Source organism: Astatotilapia calliptera, chromosome 16 (assembly GCF_964374335.1).
Source record: "Astatotilapia calliptera chromosome 16, fAstCal68.1, whole genome shotgun sequence".
NCBI lineage: Eukaryota > Metazoa > Chordata > Actinopteri > Cichliformes > Cichlidae > Astatotilapia > Astatotilapia calliptera.
This window is the reverse complement of record NC_137437.1, coordinates 27,167,403-27,182,843: the sequence shown is the minus strand read 5'-3', so window position 1 is coordinate 27,182,843 and position 15,441 is coordinate 27,167,403. Positions and strand designations below refer to the sequence as shown.

Here is a 15,441-nt window from a genome sequence, read left to right as displayed (position 1 = left end):
CGATCTATGAAACCTTTGTCTCAAATCAAAGCTGCGATCCCACCACTGGATTTAGATACATGAATGAACCTAAAAGTAGGTGTTAATATGGTCCAAATGTCTAAGAATCTCCTGGAACATTTAAATGCATTAGTATAAATCTACCTACTGTGATGCAAATGAGAAACGAGACCTAAGAGAAGAAGAATGACTTTAAATCTTGCAGGTGAGGCTCCTTGGCCACTTTCATCAACGAGTCTCTATAATGTTATCCTTTTGAATGAAGTAATGGACAGAATTATATTAACGAATGCTTTTATCCTTTGTGTAAAGTCATTTCTCATTCATCTTTCTTTTTACCCATCTTTTCCTGACTCTTTTCTATTGTATATGAACGTAGAAATATAGATTTACTACTGGCCTTCCCTCCAGTCTCTTCATCTGTCTCTTCCTGTTTATGAAATCCTTTTGTTATTATAGAAATAGAGGTTTGCTCACTAAATTAAATGCAGAGGCTTAATGATTTTTTTTAAGTGTCATTCTGATGGGGAGAGTCATGCAGAATCTGTTCTGCTCCTGGCTTTACAAAACATTGTTTATAAAACACTCAAAATTATCAGCAGACAATAATAAGACAGTGGATTAACTTGGCACATTCATTTAAATGAAATGGGGTTTATCTATGGAAGACATTATTTGTGGCAAAGCTGACATTGCTATTAATTGTTCTCTTTACTACAATTACTGTCAGTTTTGAGAGAGAAAAATATTTATGTTGTAGGAGAAAATTGTAAACTGGATATCAGAAAATTGGCAATGGAAGGGCAAATAATGTTGGCATTATATTACTAAGATTAATCTGAATTTGTTTTTCTATTAACTCTTGTATGCAGAATCCTTAAAGTGGAAGAAATATAACCTATCTAATATACACATGGCACAAACTAAATGTATTTGGATTCACTGGATTCCAAACATTACATTATACTGCATTATGTTTAATTGAACTTTTTTCCCTTTTCTGCAACTGGACCTTTTGTGGGTTGTGCTTATAGCTGTCTACTGATGGGGCAGAAGGAGGTCACCATCACGCTTACTGGTGTGATTCTATGGAATGGGTCCACCAGCAAGTCCTGTATAATAAGAACTTAACCTGTTTAACATGTTTAATTAAACATACTCTTTATATATGGGTCCCTAATGAGTAACGCCTCAACCAGAAGATCCTTGGGCAAGGGTTGCCTATAGGTAACTATTCCACTTTTTTTTTTTTTTTACCTGATTTGGTCTTTTAAGTCTCTCGCCCTCAGCACTGGAACTCCTAGCTGGACTTTCTCAGGGTAGTTAACTCTGTAGGTTCTTTAAAATTACCAAACAGCATTTGCTGGATCAGCTATACACAGCCAGGAATCAAACCCTGGATGCATGCTGCCTACATCCCTTCACCACTGCTGTTCTTTAACTTGTAAAACATACTGAAAAATTCTTAGAATTAGAGAATTAGAGAAATCTTTTTCTAATCTAAGTCAGGCTGGCAGCCTTGTAATTATCCATACTGGTAATGTTTTTTCTTTTTAAGAGGTTCATTGATTCAAAAGCACTAAGGTGTACAGAGCAGTCAGGACACTGACTGCACACAGCAACATTCAGCTCTGTTAGTATCATAAAGAACAGATTATAAAAGCTGTAAGTAGCAGATTGTGATAAAATGTTGTTCAGCTTGGCAGCCCAGCAGCCGCTCTGGTGAGTCATTCTTTTACCTGAAAACATTTTCTATTAATTCCCGACTAACACATTGCTGCAGGTGACAGTTGATGACAGCCTACACTTGTAGTATTTGCCATAATTCTAAAAAACAACAAAGGTTTTTTTGGCCTGTCTCTTCCATCATTTATCATCATATATGTAAGGATGAGGAAATAGCTGATAAAACCGATCAGGGTTTTTTGTTTGTTCATGTCTTAAGGTTAATCTAAGCCTGTTATTCCAACAGTGGCTACAATAGATGGCATGTGTAACAAATGAACAGAACTAATTCAAATATTGTGGTGATGCTTGTTAAGCAAATAGTGGGATGTAAAACAATATCGTATGCATTTCTTTGGTATTGCCTGCAGCTGCTCAGGCTTTGACTATTTCTGCTTGTGATCTTTAATATTATGCACAGCCAAAGTGCAGCTATGCACACACTAGCCACTTTTTTAGGTACTTTTTAGGTAGGAACTGTTCAACTACTAGTTAACACAAAGATCCAGTGAAGAGCAGTTCCGTGAATCTGTGTGGTCCTCTCCATCATTCTCCCTTTCAGACTTTCATTCATGCAACCCACCTCCTCCCAGTCTCCTTGTCATCAGAGTCACTCAGCGCTCCATCCAAGCCTCACTCTTCATCTTCACCACCACCAGCACTTAGACTCTGGGGGTGTCCCGTCCTAAATCCTATAACCACTTAGTCCTGCCATGATGGGTCATCAGAGTCTAATTGCCAAATAAATTCATTAATTTTTCTATCTCAATAAACCATATGCAGTTCTTCCAAATGTTCTCTGCTTATTGAAATGACACTGCTCATTTTTCCATCACATGGTTTATGTATAACATGAACCATGATTGTTTCCTAACCAAGTAGCTGTAAGTGTTTACACCTAACCAGGCCCATGCTAACCGGGTCTTCTGGATGAGGAACTTGCCTCATGCCTCCTTATTTAAACTCTGTATAGAGATTTTAACTCTTGGTGGTCAGCATTTTTTCATCTGGACGTTTTTTTCCTTCAGTCAAAAACTATTCTGGAAGTGAAGTCTGTGCAGTTGGACATTTTTAGAAGAAATGATTGTAGTTTATTTTGTCCACTGGCCTCAAAGTTTAAATGGCTCTCTGAGTGGTAATTTGGGGGACATTGTTCATTAAAGGCACAAAACATTCCTTAGTTTGAGACAACATATCTTGATAATACTTTTAGGGGGTTCCTTTCTGGTGTCTTCAGATTATATTGGTACATGTACTAAAATGCTTTTTTCTTTTTTTTGTCCCTGTAACTCATCTCCTCTAATCTAATATAATCTGAAGAGTTGTCCTGCTTATCACGGTTATATGGCTTTTTTGTGCAGTGGGCTTATTTCAGAAAAAGTTGGGTTTTTTTGCAAACTTGAGTTTAAGGTTTGTTAAACTGAACATGATTTACCATGACATAACACCAGAACAGATAAGAGGTTTAATCAGCCATCTTTTAAATGAGAGAAGCAGATTTTTAAAAAGTTGCGAAGAAGAAAAGCCACGGTCCCTTCTTTTAAATATGACACATCACATCCTGTTCAAAACACCTTGTGTCTGGTCATTTATTTCTAACACCTTTAATTAAAAATTCCAATCGCTCCGTTTCATAAAGACCATGCAAAGTTCACCGCAGGCTTCGAAGCACATATGTCCCCAATATTTCTAACTAATCTAAACGAATCAACGGGAGAATCATTTATGTCACGACTAGAGCCCGTTTGGAGATTATCTTCATTATTTCTCCATGGAAATGCGGTTTTATAAATAACTACTCCCACATTTCTCTTCACATTTATTTATTATATGTAACATGTCTGTGTGTTTATGTAATACTTGAGATTAACATCAATTACCAGGCAGATGAAACAGCTGGTCCTCTGTGTCCACTTTAGCCACTGTTAGCTTTGATTAAATATACCTTTATAAGAAAAATAAAGTCATTAACTTTGTATTTCTTTAATAATACAATAGGGCTCTGAACAAAGAGTGGGACTTGGAAGGCATTTCAGACTTCTGCTACAATAGCATGATGAGTCACACAAAACTCAATTTACACTCTATTTAAGTTCACCTAAACTATTCAGCTGCATTGTAGCTGGTATTACATCTTTGAAACAGCTTCAGCGGAATAGAGGATACTGGGAAAAAAAAACTTGCACTTTAACAAGAACAGAGATTCACTTAGTACTTTGTTAAACACTGCAAGTCCTTGAAACATCGATTTTTGTGTGCTTGTGTGTGTGTGTGTTGAATTTGTTTGCAGCCCTATTATGAAGGCACTTTCTTATAAGCAGAGGAGGTGAAAGTATGGCACTCCAGAATCCTCTGGGAGCCATTACTGGCATCGCTGATGCAGGAAATAGATTCACTGTAGAAAATAATACCCTTGAATAATTAATTAGACGAGTTTTAAATCAACAGCAAACGCACTGACTGCACAAATAAGAGCAGGTAAAATTCCAAGAATGCTGTTAGTTGCTTTCGAAACTTAAAGATGATCAATAATAAGATGAGAGTGTGCAGTTAAACTTAATAATATGCTTTTTAAGTCCATAATTCATGTTTGTTTCACAGTAAAGGCCTTAGTCATATCAAAGAAGTGGAAATGTACTTAGATATTGGTCAGAACTCTGAGCTATAAAATTTTATTCAGTTAAAACTTTCTAAATAAGAAACAAAATCAATTGCGCATTTAAGTTTTTGACAACAGAAACAATTATGTCTTCCAGTGGATTGGATTCGGGTCATTGCTAAGGTTATTTTCTAGAGAACTGTGATCGTCTGTTGATGGACGTCGTTTAAGGATAGAATAGAAACGATTTTTTTTCTTTAAAGAATATTGGTGCATAATTATAGCTTCTGTTTAATTCCTTTTGATGAGGAATAGTCACCTTTAGTTTGACTGTTTTTGAGAAGTAAAGACATAAATACAGTTTAAATGAAGTGAATTGAATGACGGCATGATTACTGTATCATTAAAAAAAGGAACATCTGATAAAGCAAGCTCAGGCAAATACATCAGTTCTGTGAAGAATCATGAAAAACACTCAGCACTGAGTAAACTAAATACATCGCTATATAGCTATACATAGCCATACATTTTGCAATGCCGAGAAACCGCTGCTGGCTTTCAAGGTCAATGAAGAAAATCACCACAGCCTTCTCTTACCACCACAGTTCTGATATTTGCATGATGTCTTTGTTGAATATTGAATAGTGAGTCAGTACTGGCACGTATATTAATGACTTTTGAGAACAGTCAGTTTGACGGTGTCCTGAGGGGCAAACGCATCTACTCAAAAGCTGACAATTAGCACTAAACAATGCTGGGGAAATTGAATACATCTGTCAGTCAGTACAAGTAAAATCTATCCACACAAGTTTGTTTCCAAATGAAAAAAAATGTTCTCGCACAACGAAACCACGTTTTTTAATCATGTTTGAATGGAAATGTATTTCCTCTCGGGTTACGATCCTTTGTGACATTTCAGTTACATTTGTAATGAACATCTCTTTGCCATTTGTATTCCTGCCTCCTCCTTTTATGTTTTGCTCACTCTTATTCAGGTAAACAATCACAGCTCATTCAGGACCACTTTATTCAAAGAAATGATTATTTCCAGTTGCAAAAGCTTAATTATATTTGACAGCATGAGTCTGTTTTGAGAACTCCCAATCCTTCCACACGCGTGTGTGGAAAGCCTAAAGCAGAGAGATAAGTAGCATGAACCCATCACTAGGGATGGGTATCGTTTAGGTTTTATCCGATACCAGTACCAAACTGGTACTTTTGAAACGGTGCTTAAAGAATGGAGAACACAACCCACCCGCAGTAGATGTGCCCGGTGTGAGGTCTCGCAGCAAGCTATCAAATACGGCGCATTTCTCGACTTAACAAAATGCTGTACGTCGCCAGGTGTTTCATCAGATTCGAGGAGTTACCTCCTTTGCACAGTATCACCTTAAAGCACTTGTTGCAGGCTGCTGAGTTTGCATCTTTTGCTGTGAAGTACAGCCAGACTTTGACCGCTTTGCCTTGGGCATTTTCAATCTGTAGCTCTGCTCTAAAAGAACGTACGTACCTGGGCCCGCCTACTATCCTTGCAAAGGTAAAATGATTGGCTAGAATCCAAAGTGTATGACATTTCAGGAAAAAAAAAAGCACAGAAATGAGCGCTGCTTTTCGGTCTGGTTACTACTGTTTATGTCAGATACTGGTACCCATCCCTACCCATCACTAGGGAACAGAACAAACCAGACATCAATTACAACAAAAATGACACTGACCCAGCCAGCATAAGATAAGATAAGATAACCTTTATTAGTCCCACACGTGGGAAATTTGTTTTGTCACAGCAGGAAGTGGACAGTGCAAAAGTTATGAGGCAAAAATTAGAATACAATAAGAATAAATACAGTACACAGCTGTACAGAATAGAATAAAATAATATACTATATACAGTAGAATAAAATAGAATAAAAATATACAATAAGATAAAAATAGAATACGAATGCTATATACAACTGAGTAAAAATACAACGATGCCAGAAAGGATTATTGCACTTAGTGTTATTGCACATGTGTGGATGTGTGTGTTTGTTCAGTTAAAGTCTTTGTTGTGGAGTCTGACAGCAGTGGGGAGGAAAGACCTGCGAAATCTCTCCGTCCCACACCGTGGGTGCCGCAGTCTCCCACTGAAGGAGCTGCTCAGTGCTGTCACAGTCTGCTGCATGGGGTGGGAGACGTTGTCCAACAGGGATGACAGCTTAGCCGCCGTTCTCCTGTCACTCACCACCTCCACTGGGTCCAGAGGGCATCCTAGAACAGAGCTGGCCCTTCGGATCACCCTGTTCAGTCTCTTCCTGTCCCCAGCAGAGATGCTGCCGCCCCAGCAGACCACACCATAAAAGATAGCAGAAGCCACCACAGAGTCATAGAAGGTCTTCAGGAGTGGGCCCTCCACCCCAAACGACCTGAGTCTCCGCAGCAGGTACAGCCTGCTCTGCCCTTTCCTGTAGAGGGCGTCTGAGTTATGAGTCCAGTCCAGTCTGTTGTTCAGATGAACACCAAGGTACCTGTAGCTGTCCACAGCCTCAATGTCCATACCTTGGATGTTCAGTGGTTGCAGTGGAGAATGCTTGTGCCTGCGGAAGTCTACCACCAGCTCCTTGGTTTTACTGGCGTTGATCTGGAGGTAGTTCAGCTGGCACCAGTCCACAAAGTCTTGAGTCAGTCCTCTGTACTCCTTGTCGTCCCCATCAGTGATGAGGCCGACTATTGCAGAGTCATCAGAGAACTTCTGCAGGAAGCACTGGGTGGAATTGTGGGAGAAGTCTGCAGTGTAGATGGTGAAGAGGAACGGAGCCAGAACCGTTCCCTGTGGGGCCCCCGTACTGCAGACGACCCTGTCCGACACACAGCCCTGAGTCCTCACATACTGTGGTCGGTCGGTGAGGTAGTCCAAAATCCAGGTAGTGAGGTGATGGTCCACTCCAGAGTTCTCCAGCTTGTCCTTCAGAACCGAGGGAAGAATAGTGTTGAAGGCACTGGAGAAATCAAAGAACATGATTCTCACAGTGCTTCCAGCGGTCTCCAGGTGAGCGAGGGAACGATGTAGGAGGTGAATGACGGCATCATCCGCTCCAATGCCAGGCTGGTAGGCAAACTGAAGTGGGTCCAGTGATGAGCTTGTTAGGCGCCGAAGCTGAGCCAGGACCAACCGCTCCAAAGTCTTCATCAGGTGGGATGTCAGAGCCACCGGCCTGTAGCTGTTGAGGTCCTTGGGGCGTGAAGTCTTTGGCACTGGTACAACACAGGAGGTTTTCCAGAGCTGTGGGACTCTTCCCAACCTCAGGCTCAGGTTGAAGAGGTGCTCCATCACCCCACACAGTTGGTCCGCGCAGGACCTGACGACCCTCGAGCTGATGCCATCTGGGCCCGCTGCCTTCTTGCCATTAATCCTCCTCAGTTCCCTCCTAACCTGGGTGGTTGAGAGAGACAGGCTGGAGCCTTGTGTTGAGTGTGTATTGGATGCTGTTGTTGGGGGTGGGGAGGAGTGAGCAGGAGTGTCTTGTCTGCCTTAAGAAATGTTTAGGAATATTACAAATTGGGTGATATGCCTAATAGCTTCTCATGTGTTCAGCATTGTCAAAGGTTACATTTTAATTAAAACCACAATCTAGTAATGTTCTGTCTTTAACCTTCCTAATTTGTTTTTTGTCCTAACCTAACACTAAATTGCCAGTGAAAACAAAAATTACATAAATAAAGAAAAGTAAAGAAAATTACGGTCTCACGCAGGAGTCAAACCCTAGTTTCTAAATGATGTCAGTAATAGGAAATTCACCACTTTGTCAGCCTCGCTGGCGTCAAGAATCATTAGTATTACTCCTATGCTAAAGCTTTAGTAGAAGTTGCACATCAGTTGGTGTCCCCGCCCCTTATCCCCCTTAAAATCCTAACTTGAAGATGCAGAATTTGCTTCCTATTAATATGGATGTCATTCATGAAGGTAATACCCAAGCAAATAGCAATTTTATTATGATCTGTGCTGCAGTTGTAAGACCTGGCACTCGAATCCTTCCTAAAACCCTCTCCCCAGTCCCTACTGACATTGTCGTGATGTTACTGCTTTCTCACTGCAGTCATGCAATTTATTCTGTAAAAAGCTCTTAATGTTTTGCTTTTATTCCCCTTGTTTTTTAGTGTATTGCATTTATAAAATGAGGTTGCTGTTGTAAAATGTGTGACTTTGGGATATCCTTTAAGTGTGTGAGCTCTCATAAAAAGAAAAAAAAGAGATTTGTGGGATTAAAATATAATTACATTTTATCATAAGAATCAAGAATCGCACTAACTGTACCATAACATAAAACATGTGGCATTTTACCCAGCTAACTATTTTAATTGGAATTATGTTTTGTAAAATATATTTTTTGTTTTTATTTTTTGTTTTTGAAGGCTCTGATAGGATGAATTTCTTAGACAACCAAGAAATTGAGGCACTAGTAGCTAACACTGTATTTTAAGCGAAAGCATAATTCTGGCAACCACTACCAATCAGCAATCAGAAAACAAAAATAAAAATAATGATGAGGAAAATGCAAATAGTTCATCCAATCTGGGAATCACATCAGCTTTAAGTAAATCATGCTAGCTCACTGCATGTGACAATCCCACCACCTCCTAACAACAGTATGTTGCTGTCATTAGAAGGACTACATTGTGTGATTATTTCAACAAGTGTCTGAATAAAATTTGACCAACTAATTTAGTTTGTGTGGCTATTTCTGTGTGTATAGATTAATAAAATGATTAGGTTCCATTCAGTAATCCAAATCAAGTGAGTAAACTTTGGAAATAAATCAAGAGAGGATACATACACATAATTCGGTAGTAGAACGACTTTTAGCAGCTATATCTTGAAGTAATCATTTTCTGTATGGCTTTATCATCTCACATAACTGTGGAGGACATTAGGCCCCTCTTTTAACAAAAGAAACTGTTTATTGGGCTTGATTGCTATTTAAAAGTCGGTGCTATTGTTCAGATATTTTTTCTTTTTTTTACAGCCCATTTTTTGTGCTTGTTGCATTACAGTTTTACTAAAGTAAATGACTCATTGTCTTGATACATGCTCAATCATCCAGGTAAGTACATCTTTTTTCTGTTAATATTTTTTATATGGACCAGCCTGTATCCTTATGATGTTAAGACTGCTAGATGAGCTGTTAGTGACACTGAGTTAGTCATGACTATGCTTTCTGTGTTTTTTCTCTCCCCTTTTGGTATCCTGTTCCTGCTGGATGAACCACTTCATCTGATGACTCCGCTGCGCTATCCTGCCTGGTAGATTCTCCTTGCTGCAGGTGTATGCTTCTGCCAGCTGGATGCTGTTACTGGATAGTACACCGTTCCAATGGCGCGGTAGGAACAAATTGAAACACACTAAAAGAAAAGGGTTATTGCTTAAAATTGTGTTTTAATAAATGTGTTAATGTTAATTAAGTGTTCATTGTGTGCTGGAGGTCCTACTGGTCCTATGGTGGAGCAGCTACTACCTCTCCTTTAGGAAACTTGCCTCTGATGGGATACAGATATTTGGGACACATTTCAATTCTTGTAAGGGTTTAAAAAATACACAAACTTGGAAGAGTTGGCTGGATTTGTACAAAATGAGATGGCTGGCAATGGAAAGATGCAATTCGATTGTTACATGTTTAACCCTTTAAAGCCGGTCGGAGCAGGCACGCTCTGTTTTGCGTAACTATTTTTAAATCCCTGTAGAACCGGGAACCGCGTAAGCTAGCGCAATAATTTTTTTTGCATATGAAACCAGAGTTGTACTTAAATCTTATGCCATCGGCTTGTCCTAGGTCATGGTTTCCTTACACATATAGCTTTGCAAAAATTGCATAAAAGCGCTTGCGGGAACAAAAACATAATATTCCAGAAACACGCTTTGCCGATCCGATCAGCTGTTCGTAACACTTCCCACATTGAAACAGACGTCAGCGCGAACGATCGCATGTCCACCATTTCCTGCCCGAAACCGGAAGTGACGTCATTTTCGCGGAAAATGTAGTTTTTTACTTGTAGGCCTTAAGAGCCTATACTGGTGTTTTTATAAGTCATGTTTGACTTTATGCTTTTCTGAATAGTTTCTGGGATGCTTAGAACTCGAATTGCACTGCTTAAAATAGTTTATTTTGATGCACATGCTGTTTTCTTTGCAAATTTGCATCATAGGATTGTTTTTCGTTATTCCTGCAGTATGTAAAAATTGGTGTATCTCAAAAATAAAACTATGAAGACACTCAAAATAAATTTCCTGTTGTTGTAAACTATTTTTTGCAACTTTTTTGTATTTAAAGTTTTGAGGGATAAGCCTCTTAAATTTCTCCAAGTAGAAATATATTTAAAAAAAACCAAAAACGATTTTCAATTTTTTTTGTAGTTTGTTGCACTTTTTTGCAATTAATGTAGTTACTATGGACTTAATGCATACATATTATTAAAATATGGGCTATAACAGTTGTATTGATGTATAGCAACTTGAAATGCTCCCAAAAATGGCACTACAGCATGTAAAAATATAAAGTAAGCTCTGGCGAACTTGGTTCTATGGTAGGTCTTAAAGGGTTAAACAAATAATGAAAGGATAATGAAAGAAAGTTTAATGTGAAATTACTGAATTATATGAAATATTATGGCTTTGTCTGCCAGAGTGTTTTTCTTTAAACTACTTGGGACACTGCCTTTTAGTGATGTCACTAAAAGGCAAGGTTCTAATGTTGTGTTGCCATAGTCTCCGGAGTTTACTTTTAAAGCTCACTTACAGAACTGACTTATACAGCTTAGTTAGAAAAGTCAAGCATCCAGACATTTGAAGGACTATTCACTCATTAAGGTGACATTTTCTATTTTAAAAGTTCTCAAAAAATTCAGATGAAAAAGGAAACAAGAAAAGTTACGACTGAGGCAGATAAGAAAGATCCAGGAGATCAAAGTAAGTAAAAAAAAAAAAATCCCCCAAATAACAGAATCGACATTTCTAACAATGTTGAGGCTCTGTGTATAAAACGATTCATTTTTAGAGGATTTAAATCCTGGTTTTGATTGAAACTAACCTAAGTGCAACATGTCTAATCAAAGAAAGGTTACTGGGGCACTTTGTCTTTTGGTAAAATAATGTGACAAGTTTATTCTTGGACTGAGCAGTGAAAACAGAGCAACAAGTGTCATCAGTATCTAGACTTAGTAGATGGACTCGTGTTGGTGTGTTTTTTATCAAAAGGATAAACTTGTTATTATATTGTAAGCAATACTAATTAAAAATTCAGTGACATCAAAATCCTTCTAGTCCTGATGTCGAGCGCTCTTTTTCACTAATGTGTTGTTGTTGTTTATAGATTGTAAGAGCAGGATGGCTAAAAGAAAGGCCAGTCCTGAAAAAACGACCCCCATAAAAAGAAGGAGGGTCACTGAGCAGGCTGGTCCTTCCACCAGCTCAGATGCTCATGTGGTCAGGGGAGTCAAGCGAAAGGTCCAACAAGATGAAGCGGGGACAGCCAACACAGCAAAGAAGCGTAAACTTCTTGACCATGTGAGCGGTGACAAGGGGCAGGCATCTTCCTGGTTGGACACTGGTAAAGGTAGGCTAATTAGTTGAGTGAGGGGTAGATTAAGTGTACATCTGGTTGCTAGTTTGAAGATATTAGTGTTTGGGAGATATTTGTGTCTATTATCTAATAAGCTGACGTGCTTTTGGTGTTTTCCACATCTGCAGACTGCAGCATAGAGATTTCAGAGAGCTGCAGTAAAAACAAAAAGGCTGGCAAAAGGAAAGCTGCGGGAGACACCAGGGACCCACCTAAGAAAAAGAAAGTGGACCAGGACAAAACCAAAACTGTTGCCAAAAAGTCAGTGGCTGAACAGAAACGTAAGTAGCAAGCAGCTTGGCTTTTATATTCAGGTGAAGAGCAAAATGAACATTTAGGGTACAGCAGAGAGTAATTTGTGTGACAGCTGTAGTAAAACCCAATTTGTGTTTGTCTGTTTAGGTGACTTCCAAGCGAGATACGTGGAGGAGCACCGGCTTGGAGAAGGAGGGTGTGGAGCAGTGTTTGCTGGCTACCGCATAAAGGATCATTTACCAGTAAGTGTTCAGATGGTGGTAGTAAGACAGGCAGTAACGCAGATAAGGGATAATATCGTAAGCTGTTTTACACCTTTAATTATGTCATACTGAGGAAATGCTCATCAATGCCCTGTGTCTTTTAGGTGGCCATCAAACACATCCCAAAGGGGAAAGTGTACTGCAAAGTGAAGGTAAATATGCAAGACTTGAATTGCTTTTACATTAGTGGATTGCATGCAGCGTTCACCTGTGGAACGTCTGTGCCTCATCATCCACTTTGTTGAAATATTTCAGGATGATAACGGGAAGAATGTGTCAGTGGAAGTTGCCATCATGCTGAAGCTTGCAGCTGAAGCAGATGGATCAGTGGAAACATCAGCCCCAGTGTCTCTGTTGGAGTGGTTTGACTTTGGCAGAGAGCTGATCCTGGTGATGGAGAGACCTGTCCCCGCTGTGGACCTGGATAAATATATAGAAGAAAATGGAGGATTTTTGCCAGAGGACAAGGCCAAGGCAAGTTGACTTGCTTTAGAAGAGTCTTAGACTGTACATCATTCAATCAAAGCACAGAGTGTTAGAGAAACATTAACCCATTGATTGATTATTGTCTTTTTCATCGTTTCCAGGTAGGGCTGGGCTATATCATACCATTCACGGTAATACCGGGGTAATTTTGGGCAACGATAGGAAAATGAAATATCGCGATAGAATATGGGTAAAACGCGCATGCGCAGTGCCTTTGTTTACATACGCACATGGCGGTGACGCCGCATGAATTCTGGTTGTGTTTACTGACCTCAAAACGATGACGCACAATGAGAAGAGCGAAAGTGGATCGTTGAATGAAACGGATGAACCAGAACTGGTTTGTAAAAATGCTGCAACTTTAGTGGTGTGGAACTGGTTTAGCTTTCGTCCGTCAGATACACAACAAAGCACAATTTTTGGGAGCGAATGCTAGCGGGGCGTCGTTATTACCGTGTTGTTTGGAAAATACGGCACACTTAAAATCAATCCTTTGATTTTTCTGAAACTCGACAGTGCCCCTTATAATCCCGTGTGACTTATGTATGAATTCTGGTTGTGTTTACTGACCTCAAAACGATTTTATGTACACGGCGACTTTGCTAAGCTACAAAGCAGCACCGCTCGATGGATTGTCGGAGCATTACGGCTATCGTAGGCAGGCGCCTCGCGGAGTGATACGTACTGCACCTCAACATTATATTACCGTATTGTGTGTGTATAACCTCTTTTTAAGTTTTGTGGATATTATACATGGTTATGCTGAGGATATGTCGGCCAATTTCCACTGGAAATGCCTTTTGGTTAAACTGTCAGCAAGGAATTTGCACTGTTACATTTTTATATAACTTTAATGGACATAAAAAAACAGCTGCTTGTTTAAGTGAAAATACATTGATGGGGTTTTTTGCACTAATAGTTGTGGAGTTGTAAAGTATTTTGTCTAGTGTCAATTATATCGTCAGTTATATCGTTATCGCAACTTTTCAAATGTATATCTTGATAAATATTTTTGGTCATATCGCCCTGCTCTATTTCCAGGTCATTCTGAAGCAGCTGGTTGATGCTGCGAAGCACCTGGAGGATAAACACATCTTTCACCGGGACATCAAGAGTGAGAACATTCTAATTGAGACCGGCTCAGATGTACCGCGTGTTCGTATCATCGACTTTGGACTGAGCTGCTTTGTTAAGGAGCAGTCGCAGTACCGCGTCTTCTATGGTAATATATTCTGCTCTTGCTCTTCACAGATGTCACAATTTTCGCCTTTTGTTTTAGAAGAAATTGCAATTGTGTCTGTTTATTAGGTACAGAAATTTACTCCCCTCCCGAGTGGTACGGGCGCAGTTGCTACAGGTGTGGACCCACCACGGTATGGCAAATGGGAGTGGTTCTGTACGAAGCGCTTCATGCGGGAGACTTTAACACCACGAGCTTCCTCAAAAAGCGCCTGAAATTCAAAAGACATCTGTCCAAAAGTAAGAAAACGTCACACTTCAAGACTGACTGATGGCTTGGACCACTGGAACTATCATCTTCATGTTTTTTCTCTTTCCTTTCTTTCCAGACTGCCGGGATTTCTTGGACGCGTGTTTAACCAAAGTCCCGGAGACGCGGCCGACGCTGGAGGAGCTACAGCATCACACGTGGCTGAGATAAGCATATCACACACACACACAAACACACACAATTCAGACGTTATCATTTATGTGTGATGTATGAATTACCTTGCTTTTTTTCAGGAAATAATTTTTTTAATTGGCCCACTTTAAATTTCAGTGTTTTGGAATTCCTGTAACCCCCCCAGCCATCCCAGGAAAGGGGATCTCTCTTTGAATGGGCTTTCCCGAGGTTTCTTCCCGTCAATCTGGCCCCCCCAGGGGAGTTTTTCCTCGTCTTCATAGAGAGCTTGGGCTGGGTCAGGAGCTCCATCAAAACTGTCTTTATTTAATTACTCTAATGTAATCATATACTTTAAAGTAATCAAATAAAAGACAGTAAAAATCTGAAGACTTGAAGTAAACTTCCATTAAAATAAAACTTGTTTAATTCATCTTTGCTGAGGATACTGTGTTATTACTATTTCAAGGGTCAGAACCGGTGCGATACTGGTACCCATCCCTACCCATCACTAGGGAACAGAACAAACCAGACATCAATTACAACAAAAATGACACTAAACAGTTGTGTTTTGTTTTAACTTTAACATATCATAATTTGATTGGTAGCAACTTTTACAACTACAGTGAGCCAATCACTCATAATTCCTAAACATGTCAATCAGGTAGGAATGAAGTAAGACATTAATAGAAATAAAGAGTTGTATGCTGACATGTAGCCCTTTCCTTGCTTAAATCATTAATATTTTTGAAAAATGAATCTGTGAGAAGACATAGCTTATCAAGATAGAACCATCTAACTAAAGATGAACCAAACTGTTCACAGTTTTATCTAACTCTGTTTTTATAAAGGCTGGTGACCCCTGTTATAGAGTCTGACAGCTGCAGGGATTATATACAAATA

The 15,441-nt window shown here is 39.5% G+C and overlaps 1 protein-coding gene and 1 long non-coding RNA gene across 2 annotated transcripts in view; one reads left to right on the top strand and one right to left on the bottom strand.

Annotated features, from left to right (window-relative positions):
• Positions 1-11,038: 11,038 nt before the first annotated feature.
• LOC145421081 (serine/threonine-protein kinase pim-1-like) lies at positions 11,039-14,971 on the top strand. The gene is made up of 9 exons (XM_080290842.1): positions 11,039-11,261; positions 11,665-11,907; positions 12,042-12,194; positions 12,316-12,410; positions 12,536-12,583; positions 12,687-12,905; positions 13,959-14,139; positions 14,226-14,396; positions 14,486-14,971. Exons 1-9 carry the CDS (start codon positions 11,201-11,203, stop codon positions 14,575-14,577), a joined length of 1,263 nt encoding a protein of 420 aa, XP_080146968.1. The 5' UTR covers positions 11,039-11,200; the 3' UTR covers positions 14,578-14,971.
• The window catches only part of LOC145421083 (uncharacterized), a 31,987-nt gene continuing 29,185 nt past the window's right edge, over positions 12,640-15,441 (bottom strand). Inside the window, exon 8 of the long non-coding RNA XR_013902373.1 lies at positions 12,640-12,851. This is a non-coding gene — a long non-coding RNA (uncharacterized LOC145421083). The remainder of the gene's footprint in view (positions 12,852-15,441) is intronic.